The sequence below is a fragment of the Cornus florida genome, unplaced genomic scaffold (genome assembly GCF_030987335.1).
Source record: "Cornus florida cultivar Cherokee Brave unplaced genomic scaffold, ASM3098733v1 CherokeeBrave_3.0.0_Hap2_Chr02, whole genome shotgun sequence".
Lineage (NCBI taxonomy): Eukaryota > Viridiplantae > Streptophyta > Magnoliopsida > Cornales > Cornaceae > Cornus > Cornus florida.
Genome location: NW_026775572.1, coordinates 2,455,354 through 2,482,280, shown reverse-complemented (window position 1 = coordinate 2,482,280; position 26,927 = coordinate 2,455,354). Strand labels below are relative to the sequence as shown.

The following is a 26,927-nucleotide window of genomic DNA, read 5'->3' as shown; positions in this document are numbered from 1 at the left end:
GCCGAGCCGAATGGTACAGAGAGAGAAAGTAGCGAGGAGGAGGAGGGAGCCCTAGTTTTAAGAACCTGGCAGAAAATGGAGGAATCGCAGCAGATAAACATAACAAGGATAACATAGACGTTGTTTACCTTTTCATGGCCAAACCGGACGACACAGCAGAGAAAGAACCGGAGGCACCGTGGGGGACATGGGAGGAGCTCCTGCTAGCCTCCGCCGTCAACCGTTACGGCACCAACAGCTGGGACTCCGTTGTCGTTGAGATACAGAAGCGAAGCTCTACCTCCATCCTCTTAACACCCCACAATTGTGAACAAAAGTATCACGACCTCAAACGTCGATACATGGCCAACGGGACAAGAAACGACACCGTTTCCAGATCGGACGATGTCGGCGACGCCGGGACCGACAATACTATACCTTGGCTCGATGAGTTGAGAAAACTCCGAGTCGCCGAACTCAAACGTGAACTCGAACGTTACGATCTCTCCATCGTGTACATCTCTAATAAGTCCACTCCCATATATAAATAAATACATGTTTTTCACACAGTTTTTTCAGAACGTTTTAATCGAAACTATGGTTTTGCCATTTTTAGTTAAAAATCTGCTTGTGAATCTTGAATTTGAGAGGTTCTGATTGCGATTGGTTTACTTGTTAGGTCTCTCCAATTGAAGGTGAAGAGATTGAAAGAGGAACGAGAACAGAGTTCGAGAGAGAGTGAGAAAGAAAGAGAGAAATCAGATCTGGAGAAGAGTGTAGAGAGAGATATAAAGGAAGAGAAGATAGACGAAGACGGTGAGCCGAAGAAGTTATCGCCGGGATCGGTTGCTGATAAACCGGTTTCCGGTGAAGAATCTGACAGGGAGAACCAGTCGGTCAACGAGTCGAATTCGACAGATCCGAAAATTGAGAATGTCGAAACCGGTCCAGCAGGGGCTGAGAAAGAACCGGAACCAGTTGAAACCGGTGACGATAAACCAGATCCGGTCGGTGATTCAGCCAAGCCGGCCGGAGAGGATTCGTGTAACGGAAGCTCGGATAGTATAGCGAAAGAACCGGCTCGTGAACCGGTGAAGATTGAACAGGAGGGTGGTGGGAGTGAGTCGCCCGAGTTATTGGAATCGGTGGCCGAGTCGAAAGGTGGAAATGAGGAGGGGGCCAAGGAGAACAGCGATGTGCAGAGCTCAGCGAGTTTATCGAGAAAGAAGGGACGGGATAAGCTGCGCCCAGGTGCATGTAGCAGCGGTGAGGTGCCGGAGAGCGATGATCGCTCTCCCGCCACCAAAGAGGTCTCCGTCAAGTCACAGCCGTTGATTGATTTCCTCGAGTCCATCCGATCTCACAAGCTCGGCTCGCTCTTTGAGCGCCGGCTTGAGAGTCAGGTAAAATATATTACTAATATTTTTTTAAATGTTATCAATTTCAAAATTTTCTTGGTAAAAGAAAAAAAAAAAGTTCTTCTAACAAATAAAATGAGAGATGAGACTAATTTGGGCCCACTCAAATAAAGTAACTAAGCTAGCATGTTTTCCTTTTAGAAGAATAAATTGTGTTGGTTTTTATTTTATTTTATTTTTGTGGCTTTAGAATACAGTTAGTTCACAAGAGGTTTGGACCAATTTATTTCAAATTACCAAATTACCCATTTGATGCATGGATATTCGATACCAACATTTAGGCCCAATTTAATGTTTGTTCTCTTCGCTGGTCATAACAATGATGCCTTTTTATTGCATAGGGACGAGTTTGATATTTACGTGTTTGCTGGTCCCGCGCTTTGTTCGTATCCCAATTCATTTTATTGAGATATCATTTGTCGCTGATAATGTCAAACCCGAACCATCTGTATAAAGGTGGAGGTGTTTTTATTCATTTATGAGGTTCCAATTTTTTTTGTCTACCGAATGTATTTGATTTAAAAATGTAGGAGGCAACTTAATGCAATGGATAAAATTAAGCATGGAAGATGTGAAAATATGCATACATCTTTTATCTTCCATGTATTAGTTTTTTCACAAGTGATTGCAAGGATTAAATAGATAATTCTTTTTTCTTTTAAATTTTTTTGTTTTCGTCTAATGTCAAATTTATTTATTTATTTATTTTTATTTTTATTTTTATTTTTTCCGGTTGATATAATTCATATGTTTGTCCTCCTGAGATTGTGTTTGGCTGCTATAGAATAACGAATGTTAACCCGAGTCCATGACATCAGTATGTTTGAACCTCACTTATGGGTTTCAGTTTATTGACCAATTTGATTGTGCATTTGATCTACTTTGGTCTTTATCAATTGCTTAGAAAATAAAGTTTCTAACCGGATGCCGTACTAATTATTTTGATGCAAATTGCCTGAGTGTTTTGATAGGTGAACAGTTGGGTAAATTTGATGTTAATTTCAATGTTTTGTATATATATAATTTTTTCTTTTTGAAATTCACAGACCCACATTGCCCCTCTAGGGATTTTCAACCTTCCATGTGATCCTTTATGAGGATGAGGCTCATGGGCACATTTTCAATCTAATTTTATTTAGCATTTATTTTCTTGGATGATGATGCAAAACCGTTTTGACATGTTGTCGTAAAACTTTTCAGGAAACCCCAACATATACAAACTTGATACGGCAACATATAGATCTCCAAACAATACGAACGAGGATTGAAGAAGGTTGGTATTTGGGCTGCAACCGCAAGTTTTTTCGTGATCTGCTGCTTCTCGTCAATAATGCCATTGTCTTCTTTGGAAAGAACTCCTCAGAATCTGCCGCTGCCATTGACCTTTGGCAGCTCGTTTCAAAAGAGATGGCTCAAAGAAAGGATAAGTCAGATCTGTTGGTAGAAGAACGACCTTCACTGCCACCGGTCCCCTTGCCTTTTAAATCAGATCCCGAACCGTCTGCTCCTTTGCTCCTAAAACCAAAAATGTCAGTGCCAATGATTGTTTGCCGTAAACGCAGCTCAATTGCGGCAAAAGCATCAGGGTCGGCTTCAGGAGCAGCAGATAAAAAGAGAGAAGCATCAGGATCGGCTTCAGGAGCAGCAGATAAAAAGAGAGAAGCATCAGGGTCGGCTTCAGGAGCAGATAAAAAGAGAGAAGCATCAGTGTCGGCTTCAGGAGCAGATAAAAAGAGAGAGCAAACACCAGCATTGGCTGAGGAGAAATCAGTTCCGGATTGGAAGTTACCTGACAAAATCTCTGGTAAAGCAGAGGAACAAATCACAAAGAAAAGAACAAGAGATAGATTTGTTTCAGGTTCAAGAAGCTCAAGGAAAAATAGCAAGAGTCGTACTAATACTAACTCCAACAAGAATTCAGAAGCCAGTCTTAGCCAAAACCAAGGCAAGGGTGGGTCTCCCAGTGAGCATTCAGAACCTGGAAGTGAGAAGAAGAATACCACAACAACAACTACAACTGGTGTAAATAAACGAAGTGCAGCTACCTTCTTGAACCGAATGAGGCGAAGTTCATCCTCGCACAACGGGTCATTGCTAGATACATTGAAGAACTCTGCAATCAGTTCTGACAATAACAAGGGAGGAACTGAGCAGAAGAGAAGTGGCAATGGTAGGGGCGATGTAAGGAAAGAGCAGGTAAGCAGGAGGAGTTCGGCAGGGAGGCAAGTGAAGGAGCAGGGAAGCCCGTCAAAGAGAAGTGTTGGACGGCCACCAAAGGGAGCAACAGCACCACCTCCAACCCAACCGGCAGTTTCAGGCAAACGGAGTAGGGAAGTAAGTGAAACAGAGGCAGTGGCTTCAAAACAACCAAAGAAAAGATCAAGGAAGTAATTGCAGCCTCTGTATATTATGTGTATGGGTTAATGTTTAAGTTGTAATCATGAATTTGTTTTATAACAGCAGATTTGTTTTGTTTTGACTCCTTTTGGCATGTCTTTTTGGCCACATCATTACTGGGACTCCTATTTTGTAGAACAGTTGGAAACACAATTATGAAGAAAATTCTGTTTCAGTTGAGAAGGGTTTGGTTCATCTTTAGTTGGTTTCTCCTTTTAATACTTGGGGACAGTTTTAGTTTCTGGTAAAGGCCCAACTTTGCATGGAAGTTGCTAATAGATGTAAAATATCAAAAATTATTGTTTGTTTTTGCTTTTGGATTAAAATAAGAGCTTTTTATTTATTAGATTCATCATCCATCAGATAAAATAGCTTATTCCTACCTTCTTTTGTTTTGCTCTGTGATCTTCAAGCCAGCCTGATGGGGGAAGCCAAGGGCAATTTTGGGGGTCATTGTGCTTGTCCACACCTTCCCAACCAAGTACTCATTGGAATGTTGGTTGCGCAATTCTCATGAAGGGCCTCATTGAGTATCGATTGCCCAACGAATGATTGACATGGCAGCTGCATCTTCCATACGACACGGGAGGTGTTGATGGATCCACAGGTAGGCCTTGCTTTCTTTATACATACGTGTACATGTACAGAGTCTGCAATGGATCTTTGTTTACTTATCTGCTAATAGGAACTTAAAATGCTGTCATCTTTTGACCGTAATTTTGGAACTATTGTCATTTTATTGCTTTTTGTGTGATTAAAATTGATTGGTAATCCTTGATTTTTTGTTATGGTGCTCGTTATGATTTAAGTATGATGAGATAGAAGTAACATTTTTTTTTTTTTTTGGTTTTTTATTTTTATTTTCAAGAGTTAGATTTAATAAGTTCCGTTGTACATCTTGCGCTCACATTATCTACATACCTTACTTGATTGACTATTTCTTTGAATTATGGACAGAAGTATCTATCGGTTGTTAACAGTACTTATTTCATGCGAGAGATTTATAAGTTGAATGTTTTTAGTTCGGTGGAATGATTGTATGGTTTTATTTGGTTGTCATTCATATATTTTTAAAATAATTTGGATTTTTAGAAATTAGATGGGTTGATTCAGTTTTGTTGATATTTTGATTTATGGTTAAAAGAAGATATAAAATTCTTAGTCGTAACTCTTAATTTAATGGAAAGTTATCGTTTCAAGAGAATAAGATATTGTATTGAAGGTAATTTTTGGGGTTCTCTCACATATTTAGGTTGATGGATTTATATATTGATGTTTTGTTTTGAATGGAAGCAGTGTTACGTGTTGTTGTGGATGAGAGTATGAAGCGTAGTTCTGGAGAGATTGAGGTTGAGGAGGTCCTGTCTAGTGTTTCCAAGGCTCTTCAAAATGGCACTAAGTTGTCCGGATGTCACCTTATGGTTTTAGGGTCTGGAGTCCTTAGTTAAAGTTGAGGCTGAATATAGCGGCAGGTTTTGAATTCCAAGTTTCAAAGTTATGATGGTTGTGATTATTACTTGGTTGAGGTTGATATTTACCTAAACACTCACTCCGTATATATTTTGCATCGCATCAGATAGATAGAAGAAGCCGTTCTCTTCTTTCACATTTCAACTGCTTCCATAAACATTATTGTCATTGATGTTATGTGAGTTTTCGACTATACGTCTTAGAAATCCAAAAAAGCAAGAAAAACACTATCATCTTTAGAAGAAACTGCAAAATGGCGATTTTTGAATATTTTCCCTTTCGGTCAAAAGAATCAAAAATTGAAATGACATTGTTGTTGTAGATTTTTAACTGATCTTGTTTTTCTTATGTGCTTTATAGTTTATGGAACTTTATATGAACAGCCTCTTCGCGACCTTTCCATTTCTTTGGTGAAAATCTTAGGATCTAAATGGAATCATTCTAACCAGAATTATGTTGAACGGAATCTGAAGCAGGAATTTGTCATTATTATTGTTACTTGAACGGGTGCACCAATTTCTTTGTTCTTCCGAAAAAGTCATAGGTTATCTGAATTTGTGCTACCTTTTTGTTTTTGTTACCTTGTTCTCATATAATAACTGTTTTTCAGTCCCTAAAATTAGAACTCTGTGTTATGGGGGCTAGAGAAGGTTTCACTGCTCATTGGATCTTCAAAGCTGAGAGTACCTAGTTCATTAAGATGTTTTCATCAACCCAGTTGCTAATTTTGTTTATACATGATTTGATTTGCAGGAATTCGATAATAGTGTTCTGGATCTGTGGTAAAATTATCCAAAGCTAGATTTCATCATCATAGAAGCTAATAAAACAAAATTGCACCAGATATGGAGATCTTCCAATAAAAGCTACCATGTTGACTCTGCAAATAACTTTGTTACCCAATAGGTCACAGTTTGGACTACTGCACTCCCAAGTGCGTGGACATAAATTAAGACATGTTACAGGTTGGAGAACTTGGTTAAGCTACAAAAAAAAAAAAAAAATAAATAAAATAGTGCACAATTCCATTGCTTCAACCTCCAAACACCACCAACTAGAAGAAGAGAAAAAATAAAAATAAAATAATAATCAGACGTCATCGATGAAATCATCTTGCTGGTTGTCCGATACAGTTTGACCTATTATTGCCATTTGGTTGCCAACTTCAGAACCATAAACGCTTGCTCCATTTGCCTTGGCCTGGAGATTGGGTCGATGCTGGTTTCCACTGTATTGCATGTTTCTGTCCATTGCATGTTCATGAGAGAGTGGCTGCCCTTCATCTGGTTTGAAGCAAAGAAAACACGTACAACAAACATCTGTTCAGCTCATTGAATTGGGAAAAGAAAAATAAAATAATTAAAATAAAATAATTCCCATGATCACTCGATGCAAAGGGCAGGCTGATAAAAAAAAAAAAAAAACTTTTAAGTGCACATAATACAACCACTACAACCAAATGTCACATTTACATAAGAAGACCAAAGAGGGAGCGGACCTATCTTCTTTTAAATTATTGTTCTGCTTCTTTATCAGGGCCAAAAAAATAAAAAGGTAGGGCATAAAATTCACCAAACAAGCATTTAAAAACCTCTGTAAGTTATTCAGTTGGCAATCAGAATCCATTTTTTATTGTCTGCATACGAACTTCTTTTCCCAATAATTCTACTGCTGCAAAGTTTCATTTACAAACCGTCCCAAAAATGTGGATTGTCATTATCAAATATAAAACCATGCTCCACAGTATCACGCATAAAATTGACAACACATTCAAAGACGTTCTCTAAAAATAAAAGAAAAAAAAAAAAAAAAGGGGAAACATTGTTGATAGCACAGAAACAAGCTAACATTTTGAACATGCCAATAAAAAGTAAACTGCTTCACAAATTTATAGTGATACATGGGATTTAATTTAAATTCCAAGAATACACAATAATAAACAAACGAATTACTTATGTACACACGTATTTTTTATTACCACTTTCGGAATCAGAAGCATCTGCCAGCTTTGCAATCACATCAATCAGTGCTTGTTCGTGCTCCTGCATTACCAATAACAGCAAAGCTCGTGATGCAAAACAAAAGGGAGAACGTAAGGATTTTGTAGGATGCATTCCAGTTCTCACCTTAAGCATTTTCTTTGCCTTTTCAATCTCAAGCAGATCAAGATGACTAGAATTGAAAACCTTCTCCACCTGCTAAAGGAAAAAAATGTTTAAATGGTGTGATGTGGTTCACTAACTCATTTGAATGTGTATAGCTTGTATGATGCGCCCATAGGTCTATTCAGTGCAAATTACATTATACAAGGTCACAATTAACATATCTTTAATTTAGTCATAAGAAAACTATTTATAATATGAATTGCCTAAAGATCATCAGGAAAAGTACCTCTTTTACTAATGTTTCTGTGTGAAGTATTTCAATATCATCAGAAACTTCCTTCACAATTCCATTCCGTGATGGTGTGAATTCATTTTTAAATTGATCATTTTTGGATCCTCTCCTGCTTCCAGCACCCAGAACCCCATGGCCCATAGAATTCTTAACACCAACGCCTCGACCACCATGACCCCCACGATGGGATCTTCCTGGACACTCACCTTCCCATAGGATATCCTCCGGAGGAATCTGACATTAGTAAGATATTATAGAACTCCTATCGACAACTTTGTCAATGGGAAATCCAATTAAGTAAAATGAAAAAATAACTAAATGCCTGAAATACAAAGTTTTGTTTCGTTTAAAAGGAAAAAGGTCCCAGATTTATCTCAAATCATGCACGTGGCTGGACCTAAAAGGAAAAGTTATGTTTGTCTTTACAATAATTCTCTTGGAATGATAATAAAAGTACCAGAAGATCATTGAAGGATAGGTTACTTATTTACTGTCCAATAGTTTCTTTTTTCCTGAAACAGCCAGATTGTTTTTGATGATATGGATAATGGGTGATTTCTGCTTTGTACCTTTCCATGGCCAGAATGGTCTTTTAAACAAAAAGGAATGGGATTAATAATGTTGTACCTACCTTGAATAGTGTATATGCACTCTTCTTCATGCACACAACATGAACCTATTTTCAGTTCTATCCCATGGAAACTTTTATTAACCCCCCACCAAAAAAAAAAAAAAAAGCTGGAAAAATAAAGGGGTAAAAAAAAAGTAAAGGAAAGAAACTTAGGCGGAAAGATTATGCTCTACAAAGTCCAAAACTTCAGACTGCCGCAGGCAAGGTCTGAAATTGTCATTGGAATACAATTCAATATTGCAAACTTGAAAAGGTGCAGAATGCACAACTTTAATTCCAAATTTATAATTTTGCAGATGAAATGGTAGCCACTAACAATTTTTATATCAGTTATGACAACTAAATTTTTTCAGTAAATCTTGATAAAAGTTCAACATATAATCATATTAATATTAATATCATCATTCACCTTTGGGTTGAAAATCAGTTACTACAAGAACATAATTGACATTACGGATTTCCTTGAAAATGAATTGGATTTTAAAAGCAGAAAACAGAAGATAAGTAAGGAAATCATTAAAAATAATAAAAAAATAAAATCAAACATAGATGCAAAACTTATGAAGTTCTTTGTTTAATCTACCAAGATTTTGAGTGGCTAGTATTGATGCCAAATTGCCAATACTTGGTTTAGCCTACAAGCTAAGTAAAAAATGGATGGATACAGGTAAAGTAGTTTCAGCCAAAATACAAAAAAAAAATTTAACTAATTTTACTCATCAAGAAAGAAAAAAAAAAAAAAACTAATTCAACATTATCGACATAATTGCTGCAAAAAGTAACTATTTGAAAAGAGGCAAATAATTTGTAATCTTGTGCATGACAATGCATGAGACTTACTTCTTTGAGATCAATCCATTCCCAGGTCTCGTTTGCTGTATGTATATCATAGACCAGGGCATGTCGGCCCTGAAAATAATTATCAAAAAAATAGTGAGGTACAAAATCTTCTGAATATTGAACACATGTGAGCTTATAATTAAACAAAGTCGATGTTTCTAAAGATGTAAATATAATGACTTGTATTTATCATTTGATGGAGTCAAAGTCTCATAGTTTCGAAAAAATGAAAACATGAAAAAACACTGTTTACCTCACTAAGGTACCACTTTTAGGCACATAGGTACCACTTTTTGTGCATGCAGGTACCACCTTTTGTCATCAGGTAGCACTTTTTGTGCTGCACAAAAAAGTGGTATCTGATACACAAAAAGTGGTACCTCTATGCCCAAAACAAAAGTGGTATCTAATGCACAAAAAGCGGTACCTCCGTGCACTAAAAGCGGTACCTATGTGCCTAAAAGCGGTACCTATGTGAGGGTAAACAATGTTTTTCCATGTCCAAGTCAGTATTTTGGTCAACTTCATTTTTTCGAAATTATGAGACTTTGACTCCATTAAATGGTAAATATGGGTCATTAGCACCATTTATATGTAATAATCCCTAATATAAAACATGGTTATTTGCAAAAAAACATCGTTGAGAAGCCAAAACAAATTGATTCACGTGATCGTAAATAGAAGTTCCAGGGGAAAAAAAAAATGGTAATAGAGCATTGAGTTGAATGTCAACAAGAGGAAGAGTAAAGGGACAAATATGTAAAGAAGTTTTTATCCAGACCATAATGAATAAAAAATAATTATTCAAAATTGAAAAATAAAATGGACACTTGAAGCACACATCTCAGTAATGATTTAAAGGCCCAATGTGTTTCATTACGATCATCTTGGAGGTAAGCCTCAACCAGTTTTTTAAAATATTGAACATACCTCAACAGGGTTGTAATCCTTTATGACAGCCTCATAGAAGTTGTCGTCTTCAGGCCATCTTGTCATCACTGTCCTTCCAATTACAGCTTCAGCAGGTTCATTTGTTACAGGTCCAGAAGAACTTTGATTGGTTAACTGACCCCTTCCAGTAGAAACCATGGAAGGGTACTGCATGGACTTCATAAAAAATAACCCAGGCAAAGTCAGATCCTATTAAGGAAAAAGCTCTGAAGTTCAACCTAAAAATTCTTTTTTCCCCCTCCTTTTTGCACTCATATCACATATAATCAACTTACTGGTCTAAAATTCTTGCCTCCAACTCCAAATGCTGGTCCATGTTTTACTGCTGCAGGTGATGGCTGCATGGATGCAGGAATCGATTGAGGGTGTAAACCTTGCGATGCTACACCAAATGACATAGAGCGGGAAGTTTTCTGCTTCTTGCGTGATGCTGAAACAGTTGGACTGGGAATCAGATCATGAATTGGCTGAGGAATGCCGAGCGTGGCGTTATGGTTACCACCTGCTTGTCTCCATTCTCTGATTGCATTACCCAACATGATTACCATCAAATGGCAGAAGTGATGAATTAATGCAGATCTAGTAAACTATTTCCAGGAAATTAAACAATTTCAAAACCTTATCCTACAGATAACATCATCAGCATTAACCCTAGTCAATAGCTCTCTGTGTTCGTCATCTGACACTCTTAGCTCTTTCCTTAGTTCAGTTATTAAACCTTCCTTCTCCTGATGAATGCGCATATCATGAAACATTCAAAACATGATCAGCAGGGATATAAAAAGAATATACGGAAACAGGTGAAAGGAGAAAATTATATACCCATGTAATGGCATCTGACTGCGCTTTAAAAGCTCGCAAGACTGAACTGTATCCTTCTTGCTCAAGCTTATGAATTTGGGTCTCTATGTCACTATACATCCTAGGATATGGCATGGAACCTACAACAGATCTTCCATTTTCTGCAGCACAGCTCCCACTCGGAATTCTATTACTACGTGATGGCAGAAGATCATCATCAGTACCTGTATTCATTTCAAAAGAAAACATGAAAATTTCTACAGAAAAGAGATAACAGTGAAAACAATATTTGCAGTAACAGTAAAAAAAACCCTTTTGGCAGTTTAGTCATCTTAACTGAAGAATTATTCCAAATATTTAGGTTTTGAAAATACAAGACTTCTTCTAATATCCAGCTGTAGGGCTAAAACTCTTGTTCAATATAGGTTTAACCTGATTAATGCAACAAACTGCGAAATGCTGTCTCATGAAGAAGAAAAACTTCCAGATATTGGTCAATAGGCTATATATTTGTGCACAAACATCATAAATAGATGTCAAAGCTATCTTTAACAGCATAACTCATTTGGGAAAGGGAGACTATATTTGAAGTTTCAAGTGTCTCTGATATGCGAAAAGAAGCATCTTGCTAATTGTCGGTTCTACTCCCACCATTGGGTGATCAGGATGGACAATTATTCACTCCATCCATCACAAAATTACTGCCCTCTTTGAAAAATCTCATCCTCCTAGGGGATGCAATTAATGTACCCACACTTGACTTGTTTTCGAGTTGATTACTAAATATACCCACTGTGGTTTGGCCTTGTAAATGCATTCACATTTTACATAATAACTTATTCCATTACAAGGTGCCTGAGTTTGCACCCATAGGCATGCAGAACTCAAGGGTGGCAACGGGGCAAAGTTGGGGCAGGGTTGGCTGAACCTTACTCCGCCTCGTTAGAAAATTTGTCATATACCAACTCCGGCCCTACTCTGGAACGGGTTTGTAATTGGTATACCATTCCCGCCCTTATTCCGACAGACAAAGCACCAACTCAGCCCCGCGTACTTCATTAATTGCGGGGCGGGGGTGGGTTATGACACTTTTATTATTTAGTAAAAAAAAAAAAAAGCAGTGTGGTTCATTTCTACTATTTTTATTTGTTATCCTATTAAAAAATATAATGAAGTGTACTGCTTCATGGTAGAGATGCGGCCGGAGTCTTTTGCTCCGACCAGTCACCGGAGTCATTAACTCCGGAGAAATCCTCTGCTACTTCTCTTTCTTACGTTCTCTTTCTCTGTTGGCTTTGTTGGTCTGTTGTTTTGAGGATCTGTTCATGAAAGCGCTTGACGGTCAGAAGTTGTCTTATTTGGAGGTTGCTCGTCTTCCTCGCCTGGATCTGAAAGGGGAGGTGGAACGGATTCCTTCTCCTAGGGATCATGTGTTTACGGTGGACAATCTCAGCACCTCCTCTCGAGAACGTGTTCTTAGGGCCTGCCTTGTTGGGAGATTTGACAGAGAGGTGGGGTCTTTGTAGAATATTGAAGATTGGGCCACGAAGACCTGGTTGATCTCGGGCGGGGTTAGGGTTAACTCTCTGTCGGACGGGCTTTTGTTGTTCCAATTCCCGTCGGCGTTGGAGGCTTATAAGGTTCTGGACTGGGGCAAGAAATCCTGGGGTGAGGCTCAACTTTTCATCGATCTCTGGTACTACAGGGTCGGGTGCTCCAGGTTGAGGTTGAGGAATAACAACCGGCGAGTCATTTTGTATGGCCTGTCGTTGCATCTTTGGTGCTAGAAGCTTTTCGTCGCCATTGGTGATGCGTGTGGAGGTTTTCGGGATGTGGAGGCTTTCGAGATGAGCGACACAGAAAGGATTGTGATCATTGTGGCTAACAGTGGTGTGATTCCAACGAGTATCGTTGTGGAGGATGGACGGTGGGCGTTCAGAATCTCGTTATCTGAAGAAATTGCTCCGACCAAGGTCCCACTGACTGGGACAAGTACCGAAAAAGGTGATATAGGACCACTGGCGGCGTCAGCTATCTCCCGTCTGTCACGCACGTCTAGTGGTGGGATTGGACCTAAGCCAGAGTTCCAAAAGGTGGCGGTGCAGAACAGCCGGTTTCAAGGTCAGGGACGTGTGAGCCCTCACGCGCCTAAGGCGAGTGGTAGTGGGAAGGATGCTTTTGTGACACGTGGTTGGAGGAGAAATGACGCCCGTTGTGAGTGGAAGACAACTGCTCCATCACATGCTGAGTCACGTGTTCCTTGGGGTATTTTGAATTCTGCTTCTGTTGGGCCAGACGTAGTTGGACTTGGGCCTATCCAGGGGGCTCATACAGTGGGCTCAAAAGTGACTGGGAAGGCTACGCGTGAGTGGGGTGGGTCTGGGCCATCTTCTGGGCCGGGGCGACCCTCAAAGCCCGTTAAGCGGGATGAACGACTTAAGCTTTCTGGTCCACTTGTTTCTTCTGGACCAACTCAGATTAAGCCAAGATTGGCTAAGGATAGGGTGGTTTAATGAGCCCAAACAATTGTCTTCCAATCTCATTTCAAGGTGGGCAGCCCAAACCAATTTCAGAAGCGGCTCACAGCCTTGATATTCAAGAACCTCCTCTGGACACGTCACAGAGAAGATCGGCCTCACGTTCTTGGTCGAGGAAAGAGAAGGTGAACTGGGTGAAGGTGAGCTTGAGCATGACGAAGGGGGCTGGGGCTTGTCCAAAGACTTTTCGGCATGGAACGTGTTGTCAGAACCGGCTCTCGGGTAATAAGTTTGATCTTCTTCAGTCTTGGTTTTTGGGTGATAATGAGAATGGCGACTGTGATTCCATGAAAGAGGATGGCCTCTCTTGGAGTTTCTCGAAGTAACCCAGTAAGAAATGGACCAGAAATGACAAACAAAAGTGGGTCGCCCGTAAGGTTCCCCATTCGTGTCTAGGTATATCCTTTTCCCCTCAAGTTCGGAACTCTCCGTCACCTTCTATCTTTACTTCTACTCCTTCTTGTGAGTTGTTGAGAAGGGGGGGGGGGGGGGGGGGGGGGGGAGGTCCTTGATGGGAGGCAACAAATGTTGTCGCTTGTTGGCTCTAATTTTGGGGTTGTTGGGCCGTCAGAAAGGGATGGGACGGTTTGTTTGTCTGGTGACAGGGATTACGACCGGTTATGCGTCGGGATTGCTGAGACTTGTTCGGAGTTTTCTTCCTCTTCTCGGTTCAATGATTCTTCAGGGGAGGAGATGGGTAGGCCGGCCAAGCCTCTTTTGGGTGGAACGAAAGGGCTGTGTTCATCTTTGAAAGGTGGCCCACTGACTTGTTTGAAAGGTCCTGTGCCTGATTTGGTGACTGTTTGTGTGGGCAAAGATATCCGTATTTCCCTCAGCGATGAATCAGCCTCTCTTTTGGTGAAGGAGCTGCAGAAGCACAGATTTTCGCCTGATGATCAAACTGTTGACAACAACCCGGACCCTTTCATCCAGGAAGGTGTGTAGGATTATGGTGAGGACTGGATGTCACATGTTGAGGAGTTAGTGGAGGCCAAGGGAGGTGAGGAAGATGGAGCAGGATGGAACAGGGCAGTTCTCTTGATCTAATTTTGTGAGAGGAGGAGGGTCATGCTAATTTGGGGGTGGTGGACCCCTTGGCTGTTGTTCATCCAGAGGATTTGGGCAGCAAAGTGTGTAGGCAGGAAGGTGAGGATATTGGAAAGGAATGGGTCATAGCTAATATTGGGGCCACTAGTGATCTGTTGGGTGTCTTTTGCAAGGGCAATCGTAATCAGGCCTTAGCAATTCTTCAGGCCACGGCAGAGGGTAGAGAGGGGGAGATGATTCAATTTTCCAGAAGGAGGAGCAGGAAGAAGAAGAACCTTATTCCGCGGAGAAGGGAAAGGGAGCTAAGGAACCTGTGTACTGATGAAAACTATGATAGGTTGATTGAGGAGGAGAAGGAGAGGGGTATTGTTAAGGAGGGAGGGAGGGGTAAGGGGGTGATGGGGGTGATTGTTTCTTCATGAAGCTACGACTTTTATCTTGGAATGTCCGTGGTCTCAATGATCCGGGTAAGTGAAAGGTGGTGAAGATGGCGATGAGAAAATAGGGGGTGCATTTGGTGTGTCTCCAAGAAACAAAGATTGATTCTATAACTGATCGTGTGGTGAAGAGTTTGTGGGGTAATCGGTTTGTTGAGTGGGAGGCGCTGGATTCTGTTGGGACATCTGGCGGTGTTCTCCTTATGTGGGATAGGAGATGAATGGCTAAGGTGGATGTTTGTAGAGGGATATTTTATCTGTCTTGTGCCTTTGTGATGGAGGAGGATGGTTTCACTTGGGGCTTTTCTGGGGTGTATAGGCCGGTTGATGATGGTGTGAGGAATGGGTTGTGGGAGGAGTTGAGTGGGGTGAAGGGGAGATGGTCTCTTCCTTGGTGCATGGCAGGAGATTTTAATATGGTTAGGTCCTCAGCGGAGAGATCTACGGGTGGTCCGTGGACTCAGGCTATGATGCACTTTTCTGATTTTATTAATGGCCATCAGCTTATTGATCTTCCTCTTGAGGGAGCTTCTTTCACTTGGTCCGGTGGAAGGGAAACACCAACCCTTTTTTTGCCTTGATAGATTTTTGATTTCAAGTGACTAGGAGGAAAAGTTCTCGGATGTTGTTCAAGCTGTGTTGGTTAGGGTGACATCGGACCACATCCCCTTGGTTTTGGATAGTGGAGGTTTTAGATCTCGTAGCACTCTTTTTAGATTTGAGAACATGTAGCTTCGAGCGGATAATTTCCAGGGATCTGTGCACTCTTGGTGGGAGGAGAACCTGGTGGTGGGTACGTCGAGTTTAATTCTTGCAGGAAAGCTTCGACTTCTAAAAAATAATCTCAAAAGGTGGAATAAGGAGGTGTTTGGGAGTTTGAAGTGGAAGAAGAATAGGACATTGGCTGATATTGCTGAGATTGATGGATTGGAAGGGTAGGGTGTTCTTTCTGAATCTCATCACATTAGGAGAGCAGCTTGTCAGGCAAAATACATGGAGATTGCTGTTTTGGAGGAAATTCCTTGGCGCCAGAAATCTCGGGCCTTGTGGCTCAAAGAGGGAGACCGAAATACCAAAATTTTCCATAGAACTGTTAATGCTCATAGGAGGAGCAATCATATTGGGCGGATGTATGTGGACGGTACGGTCTTGACTACAGAGGAGGAGGTGCAAAGCGGTATTGTCTCTTACTACAAAAGGCTTTATTCTGAGCCTCTTCGATGGAGGCCACGTCTTGATGGTCTTCACTTTGATTTTATTTCTGCCTTATCCTTTTTCAGAGGAGGAGGTGCTGAAGGCTCTAAAGAGTTGTAATGGTGATAATGCTCCAGGCTCAGATGGTTTTACTATGAGATTTTTGTTGGAGAGCTGGGAGGTGGTTCAGCAAGAGGTTATGGGCACCTTTCATGAGTTTCATTCCACGGGGCGGTCTGAGAAATCGCTGAACGCATCCTTTATTGCCCTTATTCCTAAGAAGGGTGGCGCTTCTAACGTTAAGGATTTTAGACCAATTAGTCTAATTGGGTGCATTTATAAGCTCAATGCAAAAGTCCTTGCGTTTAGATTGAGGGAGGTTCTGGATGGAGTTATTTCTGAGTCTCAGAATACTTTCATTGGGGGTAGACAGATCTTGGACTCCGCCCTTATTGCCAGTGAATGTGTGGATTAGACTTTGCAGTGGGGTTCCTGGTGTTCTTTGCAAGCTGAATATCGAGAAAGCCAATGATCATGTCTGCTGGAATTTCCTGTTCTATTTGTTGGAGAGGATGGGTTTTGGTGAGAGATGGAGGAAATGGATTGTTACATGTGTTTCCACTGTCAGATTTTCGGTGTTGGTGAATGGGTCTCCTACGGGGTTTTTCGGCAGTTCTCGCGGCCTGAGGCAGGGGCACCCTCTCCCCGTTCCTGTTTATTATTGTTATGGAGGCCCTTAGTAGGTTGATGAGAAGGGCGGTGGACTTGGGTTTCATTAGGGGCTTCAAGATCGGCCCTGATTCGGTTCAGCAGATGGAGATCTCTCACTTGTTTTTTGCGGATGACACTATTGTCTTTTGCGAGGCAGAGATGTCCCAGTTGAGGTATATGAGATGTGCTTTGGTTTGCTTTCAGGCTGTCTCTGGTTTGAAAGTCAATGTGGGTAAGAGTGTACTTGTCCCTGTGGGGGAGGTTCAGGAGGTGGACATTCTGGCTACTATTTTAGGGTGTGGGACGCAACGCTTCCCTATCTCGTATTTGGGTTTGCCGCTGGGGGACTCGGCCAGAAGGGTGGGAAGTTGGGACTCGGTGATTAAGCAGGTCGAGAGAAGATTAGCTGGTTGGAAAAAGCAATCTCTCTCCAAGGGTGGTAAAGTTACGTTAATGAGTAGTACTTTGTCAAGCCTCCCAACGTACTTTCTTTCGCTTTTTCAGATTCCAACCTCTATTGTTGGAAGACTTGAGATGATTCAACGAAACTTTCTTTGGGGGGGTCATGGAGAGGAATTTAAGTATCATCTTGTCAGATGGGAGCAGGTTTGCAGGCCTTTTCAGTTGGGAGGACTTGGGATTAGGAGATTGGCCCATTTCAACAGTGCTCTCCTTGGCAAGTGGCTTTGGAGATTCAGCAGAGAAAGACATAGATTATGGAGAAGGGTTATTTCGCGGCGCTTTGGGGAGGAGAAAGGGGGGTGGTCAGCTAGGCCAGTCAGGTCTGCTAGTGGAGTGGGGGTGTGGAGGGCCATTGGGAAGGGGTGGGATGAATTCTCCAAACATATTAAATTCAGAGTTCGAGATGGAAGGAATGTTCGGTTTTGGGAGGACTCCCGGTGCGAGGATAGGCTATTGGCTCTTCTGTTCCCAAGGCTATTCAGGATTGCTGTTGACAAACATGCTATGGTTGCTGACTGCTATTGCCTTGATAGCAAGAGGTTGTCTTGGGATGTGCGATTCCGGTGATCTTTTCAAGATTGGGAGTTAGATGATGTCACTGGTTTGTTGGCTCTCTTATACAGACAGGAGGTGGAGGGCACTGGGGCAGATTCCCTGATTTGGGTGCCTTCTTCACAGGGGATGTTCCAGGTCCGGTCCTTTTTTGTGTGCCTATCTGGTTTTAATGGTACCACCTTCCTGTGGAAGATGGTATGGCTGTCTAAGGCGCCTCTTAGGGTAGCCTTTTATGTGTGGATTGCAGCTTGGAGTAAGATTTTGACTTTGGACAACTTGAGGAAGAGAAGACATATCATTGTTAATCGGTGTTGTCTTTGTAAAATTAATGGGGAGTTAGTGGATCACCTTCTGTTGCATTGTCCTGTGGCCCATGACTGTTGGAGTCTCATTTGTTTGGTATTCATTGGGTCATGCCTCGGACTTCTCGGGATTTGCTGGATATTTGGAGGGGCCAATGGGTGGGGGCTCAGGCGAGAGACTTCTGGAGGGTGACCCCTTTTTACGTTTGGTAGAGCCTTTGGAAAGAGCGGAATAAAAGATCTTTTGATGGGAAGGAGTCTTCCATTGGGGTGCTAAAATTTTCTATTACTTTTACTCTTTTTTGTTGGGGTTGGGGAGAGATTATACTTCTCTTGAGGATATTGTGGACCTTTTGGGCTCTTTGAGTTCATAGGTTCCGTTTTGTTTTTGTACAGCTTGGGACGCGTTCCCCTTTTGAACGCTTTCTAATACATTTTACTTATCAAAAAAAATTTATTTAGTAAAAAAAAAAACTAGCCCATTGTGCTCAAATTGGGCTGCAAAATAAGCTGGCCCAGCTTGTAAATCACTAATGCTACGTTTGGTGTGCAAGAATGGAATGCCCATTCCAACCATTCCTTTGTTTGGTATGCAATTTAAAATGGGAATGACCATTCCATTGGAATGAAAATCTATTCTACAACGAAACCTATGGAATGGCCATTCCATTCCCAAGTAATTTTTTTAAACAAATCGACTTTCTAAAAAACCCTCATATTCCAAGTCCAAAAACCACCAACCACCTCCGCCTTTTACCACCACCACCACTACCACTACCACTACCACTACCATCGCCTTCCACCACCACCATCGCCACCGCCACCACCTTCCACCACCGCCACCGCCACAACCACAGCTTTACACCACTGCTGCCTCCTTCCACCACCACCTTTCACCACCACCATCGCCGCCGCCACCGCCTTCCACCACCACCGCCGCCGCCTTCCACCACCGCCATCACCGTCTACCACCTTCCATTACCACCACCGCCACCACCACCACTACCGCCGCCACCGCCACCGCCACCGCCTTCCACCACCCCCACCACCACCACCATCGTCACCACCTTCCACCGCCGCCGCAGCCGCCGCCACCTCCACTGCCTTCAACCAACACCATAGTCACACCACTATCTCCTTCCACCACAACCACCACACTACTGCCACCGCCTTCCACCAACACCACTGCCACCGCCTTCCACCAACACCACTGCCACCTTCCACCACCACTGCTGTCACCACTTTCCACCATTGCCACCACCGCCGCCTTCCAACACCACCACCTACACCACTACCGCTTTCCACCATCCACCACCACCACTGCCACCATTTATTTTTAAAAAATTATTGGAGAATGTCATTTTGTTAATTTAATTTATTTGTTACTAAGAGGGATATTTTGGAGAATTCAATTAAAAATTTATTCCATTCTAAATTTTAAATTGGTCCAACCAAACATTAGAATGGTTATTATCATTCCATTCCTACACATTTCATATTTACAACCAAACAATAGAATGGAATGTCTCATTCTCATTCCATTCCCACTTACATTCCATTTCATTTCTACACACCAAACGCAGCATAAGTAGTAAACATTAATATATTAACTGACTTTCAATAAAGTAACAAGGGTCTTAAAAATATTAAATTATATATATATATATATATATATATATATATATATATATATATATATATATATATATATATTTTAAAGGTACATATAGAATCGAGTCGGGTCGGGTTTGCCACTAAATCCGCCTCTGCCCCAAACCTGTTTCGATTTTTTAATTATTTTATCATACTTGCCCCAAACCCATTTAAAGGGCTACCAAATCAGCCCCATTGGGGCGGGGCGAGGGAAATTGCCATCCCTTCACAGAAGTAGCCCAGTGGTGCTTATCTAGGGCACAACCAAGCAGTGACGGACCCAGAAGTTTTTTTTTTTTTAGTGGGGCAGAGTTGGAATTTTTTTAACCAATATAATAAATACAAATACGTAAATTTTAATTGAAAATATTTCTATTCAATACATTTATAATTGTATTCGATGAATTTTCACTTTTTGTAAATGTTGTATGCCTCATTTTCAATGTCATTAAATATATTTCTATTACTATAATATTTTATAAAAAATACAAACAAGAAATACAAGCTATTAGACAGACCTAGTCACTAAGTTGGCTAAACATGCTTCTTCCTCCCTTCTCTCTCTCTCTCTCTCTCTCTCTCTCTCTCGTCTTTGTGTTGGATTTTAGGACCAAGGATATTTCTATAATTTTGTAGGGGCATTTATTTTTTTGATAAATATTCTGTAGGGGCATTTATACAATCATTAAAAGATAGACATGCAAACCTAAAATAACAAAAAAGCTGAGTGATTGTGGCTCTACCATTGACATGGTAATAGAGAGAGAATTGATTACTCTTTTTTCATGACCTAAACTTTCGTGGGGGTGAGTGTATAATACCATAAAAATTAACCGGGGGCAGTCTTCAGATTTTAACAAAAAATATAGGTATATAATAGAAATAAGAAAAAATTCAGTGGGGGCAGATGCCCCCACTGGGCCTAACGTAGGTCCGTGCCTGCAACCAAGTAAGTCTGCCGTTGAGAGCACAAAAGTTAGGCAACATACTTTTTTTTTTTTTTTTTCCCTAGTTTGCAACAAACATGTTTATTACTCTGCAACGAGAGGCTGTAGTGTAAGTAACACAAGGAGAATGTAGGCCTAGACTACAATTAAAGGAGTAAGGTATAATGTAGGCCAATTCTGATCGCACTTGGCTAACCTAGTGCTGGTATAGACAGACTTCACAAGATTGCGGAAGATAACATCACTCCTTTCTGAACAGTCATTATGTGAAAAATAAACAAAGTTACCACAAAAAAAAAAATCACAATATTTACAAAATGCCACTGTACACCAAGCATGGAGCATGGCCGGTATGCAACAGTTCAAGGAACATAGCAAGTAGCTAGTATGCAACCATGACATAAAAGGCTATTGTTGTAACATGAGAAACTTCATGTAGTAAATTTTTAAAAGTTGACAAATATTATGGAGCACCGAAGAAAGGAAAAGAAGATTGCGGGATTTAGGAAATATCATGTGAGAAACTCACTACTGTATCTGATGAGGCGAGAATGCAAATTACCACAAAGTGAAAAATATCAATGACGTCTAACTAAAGGCATGAAATTAAAACATACCATGAAGGCATGAATGGTGGGCAAACTGAACAACTTTTCAAAGTACAACATGAATGCTTGCATGCCAACACGATGAAAGCAGCCAATACCAGACAAATCTATATGATCGCAAAGCTATCATACTCATAGCAAAATGGCACACAACACAATGAAAATAAATGGAAGCTTCTTGCAACGGACACCCGTGAAGTCATAATTCCTCCTCCAGCTAAGGAACTAATATTAGCAATGCCTTCTTCCAAATATTTAGCAACTTAAATCTCACCCATGTGCTAACCAGAAGTATGAATTATGGAGAGAGATGTAAATCAATTTTGAGTAAATTCATCCACATGTTCTAAACTTCCTATCCCCTTCTAGCACCTTCAATTGTGCTAATTCACAATTACTGAGAAGAACCATCATAATTCATATATTTTTTTTGAGTATATTTTTGGGCAAGAGTTAACCTAGAAAAAGAAGGGAGGGGGGAACATTCTTCTAAAAGAGATATCACAAGAAATTGGTCATTTCACAATAATTGTCGGACCAGACATACGTGGGGAAAATTTTAGTTAGAACTGATAATTGTTTATTCTCCCTCCCTCCTCCCCTCTCACACACGGGAGGTAGAGATTTAATGATCAACATATTACTATACATTAGTCATTCCCTTTTACTTCGAAACAATAAAAAAGAAAAGAGGAAGAAGGAAAAAATAACCCTGCAAGTATACAATTACCCGCACGAGAGAAGACCTTCTGTGGCACATTGTATTGCCAGAAAAGGAGAGAGATATACATAGAAAGAGGAGCTTATAACAAATTGAAAATCAACAGGGGTAGACCTAACCAACACCAAATCACTCTGTCCAGTAGTAAGATTAAGTTTACACAATGGTAAAAATCACTCTGTATCGTTCTTGCCGTAAAGTAAAGATTTATTATCCACAATGGCAAGAGACACAGTTAAGATGAATAACGAGGGGCGGTGTCAGGGAATCAACATAGCATTGTGGGGTGTTAATCTTTTCAGTCCAACGAATTACAAGTTACATGACTATTTGAGTTGTGTAGGCTTCAAATGATTTTTTGACATTTATTTTTGAGTTTGCAAATGTTATTTGTTGTTTATATTTCAATCAACTACTTAACTTATGGGTCATAATCATGGTTAATATTCCAATAAATTCCACTTTTCTTTGGGGACAAAAATTCTTGATCACTGGGAGGGGGTGTTAAGAAGAAGTTTCATCTAATTGGCATGTGGGACTCTGTTGCCAGTTGTACATAAGTTCAAATACTCATAGAACTTCAAAAGATCAAGATAAGTAAATAAAGCATTCCTAGAAAAACTTCAAACCCTAAATGCCATACGGGAAAAAGATCTTCCTGGTCATCTAGTTAGGCGAAAAAAAGAGAGAAGATAGTGGCAAGAAGTGAAGATACAATTATCTCCAAGACAAAAAAAAATCTATAATAGGGTCTGTAAACCCTAATTTAACCAAAAAAAAAAAAAACGAATTTAGAAACTAGGTTTTCTTCTTCTTCCCTTTTTTCACAAAATTTAAACCCATTTAAAGTCCATTCACATTCAAAACCCTAAATCTTGAAACAAACCGTGGAGAATAATTCGATACCTTCAAGGAACACATTGTGTGTATCAATTTATATACATATAAATAAAATATGATGATTAGCTCACCGCTGCTGTCGGCGAGTTCATAGTCCATAACAAGATTGTTCCACCGAGTATAACGATCCCATAAAGTCAGAGAAGAATCTGCGTCAAGTTTCTTGGACGTGAATATTAAATTCAGGAGTCGACTCGAGAGAAGAATATGGATAAATAATGAATTTATTACATGAAAGTCGCAAAAATTATCAGTTAGGGAGAGATAGAGAGAGGGCGTATACAAATTACATAAACTGTATACGGAGTATATATATAGAACCTAATGGGACAATCGACGGAGGGAATGGGGAAATTTAAAGCCACTTTTGGTCTTTTTCAAGTCGGCTTTGATTTGCGGGATTTTATAGGCCCAAATAGAAGGGCATAACAGTCCCCTCCGCCCCGATTAAGGAGGCCCACTTAATGATCTTAGGTGAAGATGAGGTTTAATAGTAGAAACTTTGATTTTTTAAAGAGTACGTTTGGAATTGTTATTAGAATAAAAAAAATTCTTTTATGACATATTATAGTAAATACTTATTACAATTAAATTATTTTTTAATTTATTTAGTAACAATTTTAACCATTAATTTTTTATATTTAAATAATTAATAATTTTACAATAATATCCTCTAATAATGATGTTATCATACTTGATAATAATAACTTTATTAAAGGGTATAATTGTATTTATAAAAAATAAAAAAATAAAAAATTTAATAAAAAAAAATTACTTAAAATATTCCATTTCTATTAAACACTCTCAACTAAATTTGACCATTAAAAGCGCTTCTAATTCTAATGGTTACCAAACAATATAAACGTCAAGATGTAAATAAAAAATTAAATCCAAAAGTAGTTCTTTCATCGGGAGTGGCAGGCACATTAGAAGATTGACTCTTAGGGCCACCGGTCAAATGGGGGCGTGACTGAACCGGCCTGGTCGAACTGGTGCAACTAATTGTTCGGGCCGAACATGTGCACCCGATGGTAATGCGAGTTAACCTAAACATAACACCAATTTCTCTATAAATATCTCATTTTTATTTTTTCATTTAGATATCTTTATGGATTTCATGCTAGAAGATAATCTTTATGTCCGTGAAGTTTTTTGGATGGGAATTTTACCACCACACTGTGTTGTTTGGGAAAAAATATCTATAAGTTTGATCAATATCTTAATCGTACTGTTTCCTTTAACTTCTTAGAAAATAGTATAATAAAACTCTATGATATCATTGAGTTAACAAAGATAGAGAAAATTAGTTAGAAACGATAAACTGAATTTCTCTGATCGACATCTACGTAACCTTTTAGATCACAATGTAACCATAAATATAGTTGATGGCTATTAAACAAAAGATAAAAAAAAAACTCCTGAACATTTAATACAGAATCACTTTTCGGTTATACAATTCTAAGGACTTGATTGTCCGAGGATTCTCGGTCGGCATCCCACCGGTGCCAATTGAGGTGACATAATTTCTATTGTTTTACAGGTAAACGTTGTCGTTCTAAATCGCGCTGATTTTCACTTCAACAAATGTAATGTAGTTTTGCTATATATAAATTAAAATTTAAAGAACATACCGTAGTTACCGACGCAAAAAATAACACCAAGATGGGTGATGGGAGTAAATTATATAAAGGTGTTGATTTCCATGTTAAATGTTAATCAACAAAACAAGAAGATGGTTGATGAATATATAATTGAATTATTAGTAAGAGTAATGAAACATTAGCAGATGAACCAGCTAAGACTTGGTGGTTAAAAGATACAGACATGCTATTTTCAATGTCAGGTACAGTTAGGTCACAGTGTCATATATTCCCACTACAATGCATTATTTCACCTAAATTTAGAGAAGATTGAAGAAGCTACAAGATGAGGGACAAGCATAATACACTTATCATAAGGCGATGTTTGGCACTGAAGATTTCAGTGATGAATATTGACAAACAAACTGATAATTAAGTTGACGTGGAGAGGGAATTGAAACAATAACAAAGATCTATTAATATCTCTTTCAAAATTGTAGCGGATAAGGGAATGGGAGGAATTTCAGACTCAAACGTAGTCATCGCTTCATCTCTTATAAAAATAAAGTTAACCAATTAACTTGAAAGGTATAACATACGTTGATCGATTACTAACTTGATCAGAGTATACCTGACCGACAAAACGTGGATACTTATTTTGATTATCACTTCTCTTTATTTGAGGGACATAATTTGAATAGTGCCACAATTTGTCATCAATACAAACATTTTCTGCACCAAAATTGTTATTATTTTTTCTAATGCAACATGGTTGAAGAAGAAGAATTCTCCAAAAAAAAAAAAAAACTTGGTTGAAGAAAACAAGTCCCATTTAGCTATAATGAGGTTTTTTCTTTTTTCTTTTTTTGTTCACCAAGATGCATAATCGATGGGGTGTTATTATAAAAAGTTCAATATATAATTCTTGAACTCCATGTTACATATTCAACCATATGTATATCGATATTGGAAAAAGAAGATCCTTCAAAGAAAATAATAATTTTTAGGTGATAAGCCAGCTAGGACCCTAAAAGTAATGGGGCTAAAAGATTGTACACATGCTATACTTTGAATAATAGAAGACCTTTACAACTAAATCGGTTGACTAGTGCAGTGGTACTAGTACCACAGATTCACACATAAAAAATCTAATTAATTAAATTTAAAGAACTGATTAATTATAAATTCACACATAAATTTATAACAAGCATAGTTGGTGATTAGGATTCACGTGTTTAATCACATGAATTTTATAGTTTAATCTGTGTTTGTAGTCAGAAAATATATAGTAAATTAGTAATAGTCAATTCAGCATCACATGATCCGCTGCTTCCAAGTTGCAACAACCAATTCAAGATTAGGGAAATTTTTCATTAAGCGATCTATATATATACTAGCTTTCTTTCATTAACTATTCACAAACACAAACATTTGTTACACTTCAAAATTTTAATATGTACATATATATTTTATCATAAGGTCGTGACAAACCACATGCAGTGAGATCAGCGAGCATGCATATATGCTGTCATATATATATAGATAGATAGATAGATAGATATAACCTACTCTCACCCTTCCATCTTTTTGTTCACACAACCAGTAGTGATCAGTACTCTGATGAAGATCAGCTGCAAAACTCTGGGTGTTCTGATGATATGTTCTTTGATTCTAGTTCACATGATCTTGATCATCATGTGCTCTTCATTACATATTCAGTACCATGAAAAGAGATCATACCAATCAAGGAAATTGTTGTTCTCTACAAGTAGTGATGCTGTGTTTGAAGATCTACACAAGCTGAGTGCTGCAGCCACCAAAGATCCTCAGAAATCTGTTGATCAAAGCCTGAGGACGGCGCCGCAAAGCGTCCCCAACCCTACCCAGAACTAGCAACTTTGATCATCTTTACCAAATTTTGTAGGATCCTAACAGGGAAGAAGTTATCTTTCTTGGGTCTTCATTTTTGTTCTAATCTTTCTTTTTCCAGTAACAATCAGTTTATTTATAGTCTTTATTATTTTATTTGATTATATATATAGATATATATATTTTCAGCGTTGATTTGTTATTTGTATTGTAGACTTATATGACTATGACCTGCGGCATGCATGTCTCAAGAGTGTACAAGAAAACATGTAAAATTAATTTGGCAATTAGTTCTGTTATGATTAAGAAATATGTTTGTTTTTTTTAATTTTTTTCCCTCAGAGTGTGATTTTAAAGCCAGACCTCTGCCAACGTGGCTATGGCTTAGGGCAAATTATGTTTGATTATTGATTAGTAAAAATTGATGATAAATAATGTAGATGTTTCAAGAACGGATTGTACCCAATAATGAATTATGAGCAATGGAAAAACTAAAATATATTGTTCTAATAGTTTCCAA

At 39.3% G+C, this 26,927-nt stretch overlaps 2 protein-coding genes across 5 annotated transcripts; one reads left to right on the top strand and one right to left on the bottom strand.

The window, feature by feature from the left end:
• LOC132292743 (uncharacterized) lies at positions 1-6,277 on the top strand. Its single transcript, XM_059790392.1, has 3 exons — positions 1-493; positions 659-1,382; positions 2,598-6,277. The coding sequence occupies exons 1-3, from the start codon at positions 135-137 to the stop codon at positions 3,786-3,788; spliced, it is 2,274 nt and encodes a 757-aa protein (XP_059646375.1). The 5' UTR covers positions 1-134; the 3' UTR covers positions 3,789-6,277.
• LOC132292759 (protein EMSY-LIKE 3-like) lies at positions 6,119-23,327 on the bottom strand. Of its 4 annotated transcripts, none has more exons than XM_059790393.1 (10): positions 23,030-23,327; positions 10,906-11,108; positions 10,702-10,811; positions 10,359-10,602; positions 10,063-10,239; positions 9,133-9,201; positions 7,656-7,895; positions 7,391-7,462; positions 7,243-7,306; positions 6,119-6,547 (listed from the first exon to the last, which is right to left on the bottom strand). In XM_059790393.1, the coding sequence occupies exons 1-10, from the start codon at positions 23,055-23,057 to the stop codon at positions 6,354-6,356; spliced, it is 1,401 nt and encodes a 466-aa protein (XP_059646376.1). In that variant the 5' UTR covers positions 23,058-23,327; the 3' UTR covers positions 6,119-6,353. The 4 variants fall into 4 exon arrangements, with proteins under 4 accessions (XP_059646376.1, XP_059646377.1, XP_059646378.1 ...); XM_059790394.1 differs by having other exon boundaries at positions 7,391-7,459; positions 23,030-23,326; XM_059790395.1 differs by lacking the exon at positions 7,656-7,895.
• Between the last annotated feature and the right edge of the window lie 3,600 nt (positions 23,328-26,927).